Genomic DNA, 16,920 nt, shown 5'->3' with positions numbered 1-16,920 from the left:
CCACAGTTCAAAACCATCAATTCTTCAGTGTTCAGCCTTCTTTATAGTCCAACTCTCACATCCATACATGACTACTGGAAAAACTATAGCTTTGACTAGACTGACCTTAGTCAGCAAAGTAATATCTCTGCTTTTTAATATGCTGTCTAGGTTTGTCATAGCTTTTCTTCCACAGAGCAAATGTCTTTTAATTTCTTGGCTGCAGTTACCATCTTCAGTGATTTTGGAGCCCAAGAAAATAAAGTCTCTTACTGTTTCCACTGTTTCCCCATCTATTTGCCATGAAGTGATGTGACCAGATGCCATGATCTTAAGTTTGAATGTTGAATTTTAAACCAGCTTTTTTACTCTCCTCTTTCATCTTCATCAAGAGGTGCTTTAGATCCTCTTTGCTTTCTGCCATAAGAGTGGTGCCATCTGCGTATCTGAGGTTATTGATATTTCTCCCAGCAATCTTGATTCCAGCTTGTGCTTCATCCAGACCAGCATTTTGTATGATGTACTCTGCATATTTAAAAGCAGAGACATTACTTTGCCAACAAAGGTCTGTCTAGTCAAGGCTATGGTTTTTCCAGTGGTCATGTATGGATGTGAGAGTTGGACAGTGAAGAAAGCTGAATGCCAAAGAATTGATGCTTTTGAACTGTGGTGTTGGAGAAGACTCTTGAGAGTCCCTTGGACTGCAAGAAGATGCAACCAGTCCATCCTAAAGGAGATCAGTCCTGGGTGTTCATTGGAAGGACTGATGTTGAAGCTGAAACTCCAATACTTTGGCCACCTCATGCAAAGAGTTGACTCATTAGAAAAGACCCTAATGCTGGGAAGGATTGGGGGCAGGAGGAGAAGGGGATGACAGGATGAGATGGCTGGATGGCATCACCGACTCGATGGGCATGGGTTTGGGTAGACTCTGGGAGTTGGTGATGGACAGGGAGGCCTGGTGTGCTGCGATTCATGGGGTCACAAAGAGTTGGTCACAATTGAGTGACTGAACTGAACTGAACTCTGCATATAAGTTAAATAAGTGGGGTGACAGTATGCAGCCTTGATGTACTCCTTTTCCAATTTGGAACCAGTCTGTTACCCCATGTCTGATTCTAACTGTTGCTTCCTTGACCTGCATACAGGTTTCTTGGGAGGCAGGTAAGGTGGTCTGGTGGTAAGGTTATGTTCCTGAACAGTAACATTTAATTTAGTCTTCTTTTTTTAGTCTTAATTTACATATTTCTTTATTCAGGCTGTGCTGGGTTGTCACTGCTGTGCTTGGGTTTTCTCCAGCAGCAACGCACAGACTCCCAGTTGCAGTCAGTGGCTTCCATTGTGGCGGAGCACAGACTCTAAAGCGTGCAGTTCAGTAGTTGTGGCTTGCAGGTCTAGAGCATGGGTTCAGTAGTTGTGGTACACACGCCTAGCTGCCCCATGGCCTGTGGGATCTTCCCTGTCCATGAATCAAACCCGTGTCCCCTGAATTGCAAGTCAGACTTAACCACTGGACCACCAGGGAAGCCCAGTCTCTTTCATAGGAGGTTCACTAATGTCTTGTTTCCTTTCCTCTTTATAGAGCCACATCTAGAGATCTCCATTCCATTCCATTTGTCTTCAGGTTAGAGTATTTATGTTCTTGAAGTTTTACACAAACTTTAATATTCTTTTAATAATCTGAGAGCTGTATTTGGTCTATATATATAGGACTCTTGATTTTCACTCCTTTTCTCTCAACCTGTTTATGCTTTATCTTTCTTACTATCTTCTAGTTTTCAACTGTTGCAGGTAAGAAGACTGATGTCAGTCTGATTATTCTCTCTCTATAAGTTATTTTTGCCTAGAAGCTTGTGATTTTTTTTTCTGCATCATGTAATGTCTAGGTTTCTGTTTTCTCCTGAATTCAATTGGAGTCCAGGAGAGCCCTTTCAATCTGAAGATTGAATAATACAAATTTTCCTTTATTATTGCTTATTTGTTATTCCTTTTGCATTTATTCTTTTTCCCTTTATTAAGCACCTAGAATTCCACTGGAAGGTCACCTGATTGTATTTTCCGTTTCTCTTATCCTTCCACTTTTCCTGTCATTTCTCATATTAAAATGTATTTTATCTGTGCTTTTAGATATTCTTGCACTTGCTTTTTCAGGCTATTAACTGAGGTCTCAATATTTATACTCTTATTCAACTCATCTAGTCAGTTGTTTTTTATTTTTTTCTATAGGAAATGTTTGTGCTGTCTTAAATGTCAAAGTGTTCTTATTCTTATTTTTATTTAGGTGTTCATCAGTGTCCTCTAGCAGTGTTACTTCTCTGGTTGTATATTCTAATATTTCTTCCTGATTGTCCTCTTTCTAACTGCTAAGTCTCCTGAGGAAAGTCAGCATTTTTAAATTTAATGAAACTTAGAGTTGTTGAACTGTATGATAAAGCATGAACCCAGAAGGTGCCAGAAGCCCAAGTGACTTTTAGCTCCATGAATACGTAGGACAATGTGGTCTCTACCCCAGCTCAAGTCCTATGCTGAGGTCCCATGAAATCATTTCTGTCATTTAGTCTACTGCTGCCTATCAGCCTCAAGGGCAGGGTACACCCATTCCCCTTATTTACCAGCCTCTTTGCCTTTGAGGGAGTAGAGAGCCCCAATATACACACACAAAGAAAATGTGACCTTTTTCCCACTCATGAGGATTCCATACATTTCTGAGTGCAGGTTCTTCTCAGGGCCCAAAACTTTCCAGTCTCAGCCCCTGGATTCCTCTTCTGATTATCCAGCTGCTTGTCCAGTTGAAGGAGAAAGACTATCATCAGTTCTGTCAGAACTTCGATGCACTCCAAGGCATTAGTACTAGAGATGCTATAGTTATCTACTGAATATTCATTCTCCCTTTTAGAACTCCAGTTCTACTCCAATTCAATTTGAAGAGGCACTACTACACAGCTAAAAATACTTACCTCCTCAAATTCCCTTGCAGGGATGGGTAACCTTCTGACTCTATTCTGGCCAATGGCTATTGGGAGGGGCTTCTGAGAAAACTACCATTTTCCTGACAAAAAAGGAAATATTCTGCCAAGAGACAGTTATTTTGCCCTTTACTCTTCTTTTTCCTGCCTGGAACACAGACTTGAAGCTTGGAGGTAGAACTGACATTCTTCAACCATGAGAATGAAAACCAAACCCGAAGGCTGGTGTGCCAGGAATCCAGAGACTTTATCATCGAGTTTCTCAAGCAACTACACCAGCCTAGTTCCAGATTCTTATTAAGAGAAAAATAAACTCCTCTTTAGTTTAAACATTGTAATGGGGGTCTGTTATATGCAGCCAAACACAATTCTGACTGAAGAAGTCCTCACTTATACATAATTGATTATAGCTTTAGCAGCCATTTGAATTTAAGCCATTTCAATCAGAAGTGGCCAAGAGCCTGAAGGGAGACAGGAAGCTGCACTTAGATTGCCACGGTCCCTGAAACGTCTCAACACTGAAATGTGGGCTGAAGTTTAATCCATAACATTCATTCACTTATCAGAATTCATTAACTGTCTACTATGCGGCAGGGACTGCAGTGGGTACTGGATACAAAACAAAGACCCCAACCCTGGCATTTTCTTGATGAAAATTTCCTTTTTTGACACAGGCTGTTTTTATTTGTTTGTTTGTTTTTAACCTTACTCCATGGTTCAGAGAAGCCATGAGTGGGAAGGTTTTGAGTTTAGGGGAACAAGTTACAAAGCTACAATGTCTTTCTATTATTTTCAATATTATAAAATGGAAACAAGCAGGTTGATTTGTAACTCAAAGCAGAAGTTCCCCCAGTTACCTTCTTGTATATCGTCCTCCAGGTCTGCCAGAGTTGGTGCGTTAGGAAGTGAGTACATGGAAGACTGGTTGAGTTGAGTCAGTTTTGAGATGCTGTTAATTGCCATGCTGCCCAATGGAATGGTATGTTCTATGGGAATGTTAACAAAAAGAATTAAATGGAATAATAAGCTAGTTACCATGGTCAACCAAAGGGCATCTGCTTGACTAACTTAAGACCAGTTATTATTTGATCCCAGGGCTGAGGAATTGAATGGAAAGTGGAAAAAAGAGAATCAATGTACTACATGCTCTGAAGCACCAGACTTTCATCTTTTATGCAAAAAAAAACACAAAAACAGCTGGGGCCTTGAGTGAAGAGTCCCCACTGCATGTGTTAGGGTGGAGCACCAAAGTAGATTTTAAGAGAGGATTCTCAAAAAGAACTGTGAATTTTAGGGTTGGAGCCTGTTTGAAGATCAAAGGACTGAAAAATATTTTTGCTCCCATCATCCAGAATGAAGGATTATACTTTCCAAAGTAACAGTTTTAATTATATAACTGACCACTTCTACCCTTCTTGTCATAAGCTTTCACTGTGGAAACTATCTCCCCCTTTACTTGTCATTTTTTACTCAGTGGAGCAAATTTTCTTGAAAGCCTTCTTGCTTAGTTCCAGTTTTCTGTGATTCATGTGCACAAAAAAGATGATCTATTTTTCTTATCTGTCATACAGAATCTTCATAATACAGGTGCTGGGCATGGGGTGGTGCACTAAGACTTGGACATATGACTGCTAAAATACTGGAATGACTGAAGCTGGTGTGTAGCCTGGAATGTCCAAGAAGAAGAGACCACTAAGGAAGGAGGTAAACATCAGAAGCTGCCGGTGCTAGGTTTTCTGTTAATGATTTTGGCCATCCAGTAAAAAATGGGTATGGCAATGGGGATGAGGATAAGAAAATAGGTTGGGAGGATTAAGTTAGAAAAAGTATTAATAATGAATAGGGACTCATAAAACCTTCATGAAATGTTTCTTTTCTGAAGTAGGCTTCTGAAAGGGTTAGCCTGTCTCTCTGATGTGGGCAAGGGAGGATCTGACAGTCACTCCAGCCTCTGGCCACTGTCTTTTGGTGACACCATGGTTTCTAGACCATCAGAGGTAATGATTCTAAGTTCACGTTAAATGCTTAGGAGTAAGTTATAAAGTGTGCCTCTGGTCAGCTGAGAGAGAAACAGGAAGGTTTGGAGAATCACCAAAAAAGTGAACTCAGGAGGTAGAGGCAGTGAAGGGTCAGTTCTGTAGATCTGCTGGGCTGCAGAAACTACTCATCCTAGTGGCAGCAAGAAGAGGTGCAGGGTGATTCCCAAGGACCAAAGCAGATCTGGGGATGTGGCTGGAGTCTGGAGATTATAAAGTCCTCTTAAGGACAGAGAAGTCTGTGTCAGGAATGAGCTGTACCCCAGTGGCTAGATCAGGATTTCCCAGCCTATGAAATGTTACTAGTGCTTTCACCTAAATGTGTAGCACTGACCTTCATGCCTGCATAATGCCTGAATCTCTTACATGTACCAAGTTTTGAGTCCCCACATCTACACCAGAAGTGTTTATCCTGGAAGTATTAAATACCAGGATGATAACCTGTGAACTGAGGTGGCGGATAACTTAGACTGGGGAGATGTGAGGGAGAGGTCAGAGCCCTGCGATCTCCAGCCTGCTAGGAATGAAGGGAGGAGCCCCTCTTATGACCACCAGAGACTGTCATTGCAGCTCACCCTGAGGAGACAGCTCCAAAGCGGACTCCTCCAAGGCTTTAATTTCAAGGTAGCTCAGGATTTTTGTGTAGTGCTTAATTTTTCCCAACATCTCAGGCCAATAGGAAGCCTCTAACTTTAGCTTCTGGTTAGGTACTGGGCAGACCCTGGCACAGGGGCCACAGAGGTGGTGGGTGAGGCAATGATGGCACAGGTTACTGCTGGGAGATGATCACAGCGTCTGGATACCCCCATACACTGTCCACATTCAGACTCCTGAGTTGTAAAGGCCCCCAGAATCGTTTCCCCTAAGCTCTCAGCCAGGGAAGTGTTCCTTCACAGCAAGAAGGCTGACTCACCATCCAGCTTCACATTCCACGTCATGTGGAAGCCGTTGGTCATCAGGTAAAAGTTCTTCAGATCCTCAGGCAGCACACAGTTATTCTTCTAGAACCACAGAGCAGCTGAGTGTTAGGTCAGGGCTGAAGGAGGGTGTAGGGCTATGCCTCAAAGCATGTGGGAACTATTTCAGATCCCTAAAACTGAGTAATTACCTCTAAAACTGGAGAATTCTGGGATGAGATGGCCACAAAGCAGGCTCCTCGACTCATGTCACTGACACACAATCTACAGCTATATACTGAACAATAATTTCCTTTGAGAGAAACCCAGAAACTAGCTGAGTGACTCCTGTTTACCAAATTGAAAGTCTGTGTGCCCAACGCACAGTGAGGCCCATCAATACTAAAACATTAGAGAAAGATTACAGATTCATTAAGGAGATGGGTGGCTCATGGCCTAAGAATCCCACAGTTTCTGAAAGCTTTCAGTAGCCCCTTTAAAAGCAAAAGGTGAGGGCTGGGCGTGGTGAGTTGTTGCAGACTTCTTGTTCAGATCCTTGCTTCCTGAGGTCAGGTCATGATCAGATAATGATGTCCCTGTTAATCTCTACCAGATGAATGTTCTGTCCTGACCAGAAAGGGCAAAGTTGCAAGGCACAACTTTCACCCTCCAAGGTCCCAGTCCTGGCTAAGAGGAGGCAGATCTCAGCTGGCAGCTCCTCAGGGCCAGGTTCCCGCCCAGCTGTCATCCCTGAGGAAGCCAGGCACCCAACCCAACTGGCCCTCAGTCTCCTCAGGCTGCCCAAATGGGGAGACCAGGTCTCAGACTGTGACAGACGGTCACTGCTAGTAGATAGCAGAGACAGCATGTGGGAAGAGGGTTACTGCTGCCTCAAGGCCGGGGCCAGGGCTAGTAGAGGGCCTTACCGAGGGCTCTGGAGCCCTGCAGGACGTAGCCCCTAGTCTGTTTCCTGGGCCCTTCAGCTCACCCGCTGGCCCAAGGCTGGGTGAGCTGGAGGGCCTCTGGAAGGCGGCCTGAATCTGCCTCTTACCTCACTCTCCACCTGATGACCACCACGCTACTGATCACTGACTGAACTACTTCCCCAGTGGCCCCTCACTGACAGTTACCAGTGGGCAGGGCCTACTGTGGTGCTGACCAATAGCTGAGCAGGACAACTAACGGTCTCTCACTGACAGTTGGTTGTGGGCGGGACCCACGGAAACACCGAGCAACGGCTGAGCAAGGCCTGCGGCCCAGTAACAGGGTGCAGAGCAATGAGGCCCAGCATGGCCACCTGCTAAGGGCCGTGCTCATCCTGCGCTGTTACATATCCACTGGGTGAACACGAAGAAACTTATACTGAAATGGGTATGCGAGGCTGATCACAGTCTCACCCTAAAATCCACTCTTGGAAGGGTAACACACAACCAGAGAGGAACTCACAACCCCTAGATTCTCCCTGAGCAAAGGGTTTGGACCCTGCATGTGACACCTCAATTTTTAAGACTTCTACGTGAGAGATGGGCCTCCATAAATCTAGCTCTGAACGCCAGTTGGGCTTGGATCCAAGAGACCCACACGGCCACAGTGAGCTAAGAACAGTTTTCAGTGGGCTGCTATGGACTGTGGCAGCGGGATGGATGAGCACTGCCCTTAGCAGGCAGCCCCTGCTGTCTCATTGCCCCACACTGCAGCGAGGCAGCAGGCATTGGTCAGACCTCACTGCTGCCTCAGCGGGCACCCCCCACCCCAAGCAACCAACCGTCAGTGAGTGACCGTTAGGGAAGCGATTCCAGTCACCTTTCTCCCCTTTTGCTTTTAAAGGGGCTTGCTGAAAGTTTTCAGTAACTTTGGGGTCTTGAGGCGTGAGCCATCCATCTCCTTGTATGAATCTGTAATAAACCGTTCTCTGTTCCAAACTTGAATATTTTAGTACGGATGGGCCTCACTCTGCATCGGGCACACACACTTGTGATTCAGTAACATTACTATGGATATACCCCCAGGGTCTAGTGCAGAGACAGTAGAACTAAAATGCCCAGTCTTTTCCTTAAAGAAGCCTATTTGCTTATCTTAAAAGCTTTGGCCTGAGGAGCAGGCTTCTAATTTTAGCACGCATTAAGATGCCAACTGTAATCCTCTCCAGAGACCAGAGAGGCCAGTGGGCACCATACCATCTTCATGCTCTCCTTCTGCCTCACGGATATCTTCTGGAAAGGAGCTTATACACATGCCTGGCACCCCAGGGGCTGCCCAGGGGACACACTTGACTGCCTGGCTCTGCTGGCCAACACAGCTTATGTTCCCAGGTCCCAAAGGGCTCTAATAAACAAGCTATCCCACCAGGGCACAGGGCAGAGGCAGCAGATTGAAATATTCTGTGAAAAGAGCCTGTTTGGAGATCTTAACTGCAGCCTCAAGTTTATAATTTAACATCTACGAGCCAACTAAAACCCTCTCCAGAGACTGCAGAGGCCAGTGGGGGCCACCTTTGCACTCTCTCTCTGTACTGCCCCAGGTCACCAGTGTTTCCAGGAAGGAGGCTGTGCAAACCTCTGGTGCTCCAGCTTTTGTGGCTGCTGCTCAGAGGACACATCCCTTGATAACTGGCTGTGGTGAGCAGCAAGGCTTGTGTTCATGGGTGCAACAGGATGGTAGCAAACAAAGAAAAAACAGTTCTTAACATGCTATCCACCTAGGGCTCAGTGCAGAGGCAGCAGACAGAATGCCCTCTCTTAGTTCTCCCCTGAAAGAGGGCGTACGTGCATATTGTAAGCTACTGTTTGAGTGCCCAGTTTCCAATGAGCCTGCATCAAGGTGCTGAAATTCTCTTCTTTGGGACACTGACAGGTCATATTATACCCTCAACTACTGGGAGCCACTAAGAGCAAAGTAGGCTGAACATTCAGAAAGGTCTGATAGACAACCAAGAACCAGGGCAGGATTAAAAAGGTTCATCTCTTACATAAGGTCACTCTACTTCTTCAAGACTGGCTGTTGTAGCTAATGCATTGAAATCAACAGAGTGTCAAGAAAAATGAAGAAACAGATAAATGTGTTCCCAGTGAAAGAATTAGATAAAACCCCAAGAAAAAACCTAATGAAATTAAGATAAGTAATTTAAAGATGCTCACAGACATCAGGGGGACAATACATGAAGAAAGTGAGAATTTCAACAAAAAGAAAATACTAAGCAGAAATCACAGAGGTGAATAATATAACAACTGAGCTGAAAAATTCAATAAAGGCATTCAACAGCAGACTAGATGAAGTGAAATAAAGGATCAGTGAACTAGAAGACCGGGTACTGGAATTCATCTAATCAGATCAGCTTTAAACAAAAAACAAAGAGCAAGAGTGAATAGAGTTTAAGAGATTATAGAACAACATAAAGCTGATCAATACTATACACCTTTATAGGGCTATCAGAAGAAGAGAGAATGGGGCAGAAAGTTTATTTGAAGAAATAGTGGCTGAAAATTTCCCTAAAGTGGGGAAGGAAACAGATCCAGGAATCCCAGAGAGTTCCAAAAAAGAAGAATCCAAAGAGACATTATAACTAAGTTTTCAAAACTTAATGACAAGGGAGCCCCCATAAAGCTGTCAGGAGATTTCTAGGCAGAAACTTAGGCAGGCCACAAGATGGTGGCACAATATATTCAATGTGCTTGAAGAGAAAAGAAAATGTGCCAACCAGGAATATTCTACCTGGAAAAGCTGTCCTTCAGAAATTAAGGAGAAATAAAGTTTTCTATACAAGCAAAAGCTGAGGGAGTTTATCACCACTAGACCTGCTTTACAGTGAACACCACCAGCTTTACAGCTTTACAAATGAACATTTGAATGCAGAGTCCCAAAGAACAGCAAGGAGAGATAAGAAAGCCTTCCGCACTGATCAGTGCAAACAAATAGAGGAAAATAATAGAATGGGAAAGACTAGAGATCTCTTCAAGATGATAAGAGATACCAAGGGAACATTTCATGCAAAGATGGGTTCAATAAAGGACAGAAATGGTATAGGCCTAACAGAAGCAGAAGATATTAAGAAGAGGTGGCAAGAATACACAGAAGAACTGTACAAAGAAGCTCTTCATGACCCAGATAATCACGATGGTGTGATCACTCACCTAGAGCCAGACATTCTGGAATATGAAGTCAAGTGGGCCTTAGAAAGCATCACTATGAACAAAGCTAGTGGATGTGATGGAATTCCAGCTGAGCTATTTCAAATCCTAAAAGATGATGCCATGAAAGTGCTGCACTCAATATGCCAGCAAATTTGGAAAAGTCAGCAGTGGCCACATGACTGGAAAAGGTCAGTTTTCATTCCAATCCCAAAGAAAGGCAATGCCAAAGAATGCTCAAACAACAACACAATTGCACTCATCTCACATGCTAGTAAAGTAATGCTCAAACTCCTCCAAGCCAGGCTTCAGCAATATGTGAACCATGAACTTCCAGAACTTTAGAAAAGGCAGAGGAACCAGAGATCAAATTGCCAATGTCCACTGGATCATCGAAAAAGCAAGAGAGTTCCAGAAAAACATCTATTTCTGCTTTATTGACTATGCCAAACCCTTCGACTGTGTGGATCACAATAAACTGTGGAAGATTCTGCAAGAGGTGGGAATACCAGACCACCTGACCTGCCTCTTGAGAAATCTGTATGCAGGTCAGGAAGCAACAGTTAGAACTGGACATGGAACAACAAGACTGGTTCCAAATCGGGAAAGGAATACGTCAAGGCTGTATATTGTCACCCTGCTTATTTAACTTGTATGCAGAGTACATCATGAGAAAACGCTGGGCTGTAAGAAGCACAAGCTGGAATCAAGATTGCTGGGAGAAATATCAATAACCTCAGATATGCAGGTGACACCACTCTTATGGCAGAAAATGAAGAAGAACTAAAGAGCCTCTTGATGAAAGTGAAAGAGGAGAGTGAAAAAGTTGGCTTAAAACTCAACATTCAGAAAACTAAGATCATGGCATCTGGTTCTATCACTTCATGGCAAATAGATGGGCAAACAGTGGAAAAAGTGGCTGACTATTTTGGGGGCTCCAAAATCACTGCAGATGGTGACTGCAGCCATGAAATTAAAAGATGCATACTCCTTGGAAGAAAAGTTATGACCAACCTAGACAGCATATTAAAAAGCAGAGACATGACTGCCAACAAAGGTCGGTCTAGGCAAGGCTATGGTTTTTCTAGTGGTCATGTATGGATGTGAGAGTTGGACTATAAAGAAAGCTGAGTGCCAAAGAATTGATGCTTTTGAACTGTGGTGTTGGAGAAGACTCTTGAGAGTCCCATGGACTACAAGGAGATCCAACCAGTCCATCCTAAAGGATATCAGTCCTGAGTATTCATTGGAAGGACTGATGTTGAAGCTGAAACTCCAATACTTTGGCCACCTGATGCGAAGAGTTGACTCATTTGAAAAGACCCTGATGCTAGGAAAGATTGAAGGCAGGAGGAGAAGGGGACGACATAGGATGACATGGTTGGATTGCATCACCGACTCGATGGACATGAGTTTTGATAAACTACGGGAGTTGGTGATGGACAGGGAGGCCTGGTGTGCTGTGGTCCATGGGGTCGCAGAGAGTTGGACATGACTGAGTGACTGAATTGAACTTAATTGAACAACAAATATTAAAGGGTCTTCTTTCAAGTGAAACAAAAGGGTGATAATTGGTAACAGGAAAAAATATGACAGTATAAATCTCACAGGCAAAAGTTAAAGTATAGTTAAATTCAGAATAATGTTGTCAGGGCAGTGGGTTAATCACTGAAAGACAAAGCATGAAGATTAAAAGACAAAGCAGAAAACAACCACCGTAAAGGTACTAAAGGTGGTGCTTGTGGGAAAGAACCCACCTGCCAATGCAGGAGACATAAGAGATGTGGGTTCAATCCCTCGGTTGGGAAGATCCTCTAGAGGAGGAAATGGCAACCCACGCCAATATTTTTGCCTACAGAATCCCCATGAACAGAGGAGCCTGGTGGGCTACAGTCCACAGGGTCAAAAAGAGTTGGACACGACTGAAGTGACTGAGCACGCACACACAGGACACTTAGAAGCACTAAAACACACTATAGTTTAGTGGTAAAAGTAACTATAACTACAATAATTTGTTAACAGATCCACAAGATGAAAAAATGTAAATTGTGACATCTTTTTAAATGTGTGGTGGGGAAAGTAAAACCGTAAAGCTTTAAAATGCATTCAAACAAGTGGTGATCAGTTTAGATTGCTACATTTAAATATAAGCCTCATGAGGACCACAAAGAAAAAACCTATAGCAGACACAAAAAAGATAAAGAGAAAGGAGTCTAAGCACTCCATTACAGAAAATCATCAAATCACAAAGGAAGAAAGCAAGAGAAGGAACAAAATACAAAAGAATTATAAAATAGCTAGAAAACAATGAACAAAATAGCAGTAAGGCAGTACCTATCAACAATTATTTCAAATGCAAATGAAATAAATTCTACAATCAAAAAACAAAGAGTGACTGAATGAATACGAAAGGAGGCCAAGTTATGGAACTATGTTTTCTACAAGAGATTCACTTCAGATGTAATAACACATAAACTAAAAGTGAAGGGATGGATGTAAATGGAAATCAGAACAGACTTTTGAACTCTGTGGGAGAATGTGAGGGTGGGATATTTCAAAAGAACAGCATGTATACTATTTATGGTGAAACAGATCACCAGCCCAGGTGGGATGCATGAGACAAGTGCTCGGGCCTGGTGCACTGGGAAGACCCAGAGGAATCGGGTGGAGAGGGAGGTTGGAGGGGGGATTGGGATGGGGAATACGTGTAAATCTATGGCTGATTCATATCAATGTATGACAAAAAAAAAAAATAAAAAAAAACCTAAAAAACAAAAAAAACAAAAAAAACAAAGAAAGCTGGGATAGTTATACAAGAGTCCTACAAGAGACAAAGAGGGGCAGTATAAAGGGGTCAATCCAACAACAGGATATAGAATTTATAAATATTTATGCCTCCAAGACAGATAAAGCAAATATTAACAGACCTAAAGGGGAAACAGCAACACAATGGAACAATGGATATAAAGACATGTTAGACTAGATTGACATTACATTTACAGAATATTCTATTGAAAATCAGCAGAATCTAGATTCTCTCAAGTGTACATGGAATAGTTATAACAGATCACATGTTAGACCAGAAAACTATTAACAAAATTAAGACTGACATCATATTGAGTATCTTTTCTGTCCACAGTGGTATGAAACTAGACTCAGTTATAGGAAGGAAACAGGAAAATTCACAAAAATGTAGAAATTAAAAAACATGCCACTGAATAACCAATGGTCAAGGAAGAAATCAAAAAGGAAATTTTTAAAAAATATCCTGAGACAAATAAAAGTGGAAATACAATACACTAAAGCTTACGGGATGCTGCAAAAACAGTGCTAGAAGGGAATTCATAACAGCAAGTGCCTGTATCAGGAAATAGGAAAGTTCTCAAGCGAACAGTGCAACTTTACCCTTCAAGGAACCAGAGGAAAAAGGGATAAACTGAGACCAAAACTAGTACAAGTCGCCAGTACTGAGTGACTGTCACTCTCTCTTTTACTTTCACTGGTAGCCTAGTGGTTAAAAATCCACCTTTCAATGCTGGGGACATGGGTTCAATCCTTGGTTGGCGAACTAAGATCTCACATATGAAATCTTAGCCACTCAGTCGTGTCCAACTCTTTGTGACCCCATTGTGTGTAGCCTGCCAGGCTCCTCTGTCCATGGAATCCTCGAGGCAAGAATACTGGAGTGAGTAGCCATTCCTTTCTCCAGGGGATCTTCCCAATCCAGGGATCAAACCTGGGTCTCCTGCACTGACAGGCAGATTCTTTACTATCTGAGCCACTGGGGAAGCTCAGGATCCCACAGGCCATGGGGCAACAGCCTGTGCACTGCGACGGCAGAGCCCACGGGCCTCACCTAGAGAGCCCGTGAGCGGCAGCTACAGAGCCCATGCGCCGCGCTGAAAGATCCCACGCATCTCAGCTAAGACCTGATGCAGCCAGAACACAAACACACACTAAAAACAGCATATGATCATCTCAATAGAGGTCAAAAAAGCATTTCACAAAATTAAACATCCAGTCATGATTAAAAAAAAAACAAAAAGCCTCTCAACGTGAGGTAGAGAGGAAACATAAGTTAGCCTACAGGAAACATCATATTGATGGGTTAAAAGCTGAAAGCTGTTCCACTAAGATCAGGAAGACAAGGATGGCCATTCCTGCTAAGTTTATTCAACACAATATTGCAAATCCCAAGCAGAGAAATTAGGCAATAAAAAGAAACAAAAAGCATCCAAATCAGAAAAGAAGTAACATCATTACTATTGGCAGATGACATGGTATTACATAGAGAAATTCCTAAAGACTCCCCCAAAAAACTTTTAAAACAACAAATGAATTAAGTAAAGCTGCAGGGTACCAAATCAATATAAAAATTTTGTTGCTTTTCTACCAAGAATAACCACCTATCAGAAAGAGAAATTAAGAAAACAATCTTATTGACAACTGCATCAAAAAGAATGAAATACTTAGGGATAAGTTTCACCAAGGAGCTGAAAGACCTGCACACTTAAAACCTACAGGAACATGTAAGAGAGACCCTCTAGTTTTGATGATGCTATAACAAAGCAATCACTTCTGTAAATTTCAGAACCATGCTCATAACTTATTTCCTGAAACAAATTATTGGATCAGTGAGAACTGATTAAAGTAAAAAGTATATACTTCTAGAGATTTAATGAAATGAATTGAATAGTTCTAAAAGTTCTTAAAAAGAAGCACAATAGAATATAAACAAATATTTCATATGAATAGCAAATCATCCAAAAAAGCTGTGATTCCTTTCAGGAGGTACTAGGAGCACCCATTAAATTTTAAGTAACTCACACCTCTGCATGCATCTGGCCAGTCTTTTCTAGCCAATCAAACTACTGAACACAGAAGGATGAGTTCTCTAATTACTTTTCTTTCTTCTTGTCATGTTTATACATGCAGAGGGGCAATTTCCAAACTTTCTGCTTACTGGACCCTTTTGAGATGTGATACTGAACACTGCTTGTATCAGGTTTGTTTAGGTCACACTGTCAGTCAATTCCAGGTACCCAATGTGTGAAGAAGTTGAGTGTAACAGGACGACCTGAATTTATTTCCCAATTCTGCAACAAGCTGAGTGACCTTGACTGTCAAACTCTGTGAATCCAGGTTTAAGAATAATCTCTAAGATTGAGTCTATAAAAGACTGGAGGTGGGAGAAGTTAGGAATCTGGCAGGAAGAGAGAAGACTAGGTAATAAGGGTAATTACTATGGTTTCAGGGTACAGTATCTTGAAGATATGTGAGAGGCAAGCTTCAAAAGCTTGCAGGTAATTTTAAGCAATATTTTTAAATTATTAAGAAAAAAAATAAATTATTAAGAACACAATAGCTTCCTTGGTGGCTCAGTGGTAAAGAATATGCAATGCAGGAGACGTGGGTTCAATCCCTGGGTCAGGAAAATCCCCTGGAGAAGGAAATGGCAACCCAGTACAGGATTCTTGCCTGGGAAATCCCAGGGACACAGGAGCCTGGTGGGCTACAGTCCATGGGGTCACAAAAGAGTCAGACACAACTTAGTGACTAAACAACAATACAAGAGCTGTCATTTTAAAGAAACAGGATTTTCATTTTCTTGATCTAAGAACTAAAACATGCATTCTGATCATTTTTGGTTTTTTTTCTCTCTTCACCATCAAGTTCTCAATTTCAGAGATGGGTAACATAAAGAATTCTCTGACTCCTTGCACTAAACATTTTTTTCCTGCTTAGTAAGTTATTTCAAGTTTACGGCTTTCTCCTAATGCCTCCAGTACTGCACACTGTCTGTGCTTTCTGAGACAAAAGTGTGCATGCAAAACAGCTTTCTCCTGACCCATGGCACCCTAGTACAGGAAGTCGATAGTTATCAGTATTCTGACAAAGTTCTTGCTCCTTCTGTCATCCCCAGAGGTCAGCATCCAATATGAGATGCTGGTCACTAGTGCCATCTAGTGGTGGACACAAGGAACCTACTTCTCAACCCAGATTCCGTAAGATCCCCTCTGAGAAGGTCTGGGGGCACTGTTCACCTTAAAGTTCTGCTGGAGAATTTCAATAGTAGTGACTATAACACACAGTATTTATTTCACTCAAAAAAGAAATTTATTATGCTAATACTTTAAAAACTTACTCAAAATTCATAAAAATAGAAAAAAAACCAGTGAAATAAAGAGTTTAAAACATCTAAAATACTCACATAAATAAGCAAAATGTCAAGCAGACCAAGTTCAGAGAAACAGTGAACACGCTCTCGTTTTCACAGCAATCACTGTGGCCTCAGCTGGGCCGCCTCCTTGCTGTGGACCTCACCCCTGGCAGCCCAAGTGGCGGGTCCTGCAGTACTTCCAGCCCTTCCTTCTGAGCGCGGCTTCCAGGGCGGAAGCCACCTTTATTTTTACTTAAAACATTTAAAAAAATTTTTGTTAATAAATTTATTAATTACATCATTCTTTATTTTAAGAGTGTTTTATCATGAGCAGTGGGATATAGAAGACTGACCTAATTATCATTGCTTTCTCTCTTCATGCTTGGCTGAGTAACTGAAGTCTCCAGTTGCTTCAGTGAGGGCAGATGAAGGAGAAAAACAGGAAAGAGCCTGCAGATGTCAACCATTCCACATGGCGGAGGCTGGCTGTGGGAGGGACAGGTGTGTTCTGTGGACACGGGGCTGAGCTGCAGGGGCATCACGTGTGGGTGGCTCCTGTGCCCTGGCCGGCAGCTCAGAGATACTGCCGTTTTCACTTCTCTCCTGCACAATGTGGGAAGAGACTGCTCTTCTGCAGGGAGAAATCTACTCACTTCAGAAGGGTTCTCTTGCCAGATTTAGGGTCAGTCTCTATTTTTAGGGGATGAAAAAGAAGGGGAAGGAGAAAGACTGGCAGAAAGCAAATGGCAGTCGAAG

The 16,920-nt window shown here is 42.5% G+C and overlaps 1 protein-coding gene across 1 annotated transcript in view; it reads right to left on the bottom strand.

The window, feature by feature from the left end:
* The window catches only part of TPGS2 (tubulin polyglutamylase complex subunit 2), a 60,083-nt gene that overhangs the window by 11,671 nt on the left and 31,492 nt on the right, over window positions 1-16,920 (bottom strand). The window contains exons 3-4 of the mRNA XM_043444204.1: window positions 5,895-5,982; window positions 3,803-3,931 (exon numbers count right to left, since the gene is read on the bottom strand). Of these exons, the coding sequence (XP_043300139.1) occupies window positions 3,803-3,931; window positions 5,895-5,982 (217 nt within the window). The remainder of the gene's footprint in view (window positions 1-3,802; window positions 3,932-5,894; window positions 5,983-16,920) is intronic.

Source organism: Cervus canadensis, chromosome 23 (assembly GCF_019320065.1).
Source record: "Cervus canadensis isolate Bull #8, Minnesota chromosome 23, ASM1932006v1, whole genome shotgun sequence".
Lineage (NCBI taxonomy): Eukaryota > Metazoa > Chordata > Mammalia > Artiodactyla > Cervidae > Cervus > Cervus canadensis.
Note: the sequence above shows the minus strand (reverse complement) of the source record. Positions and strands in the feature narration are given on the sequence as shown.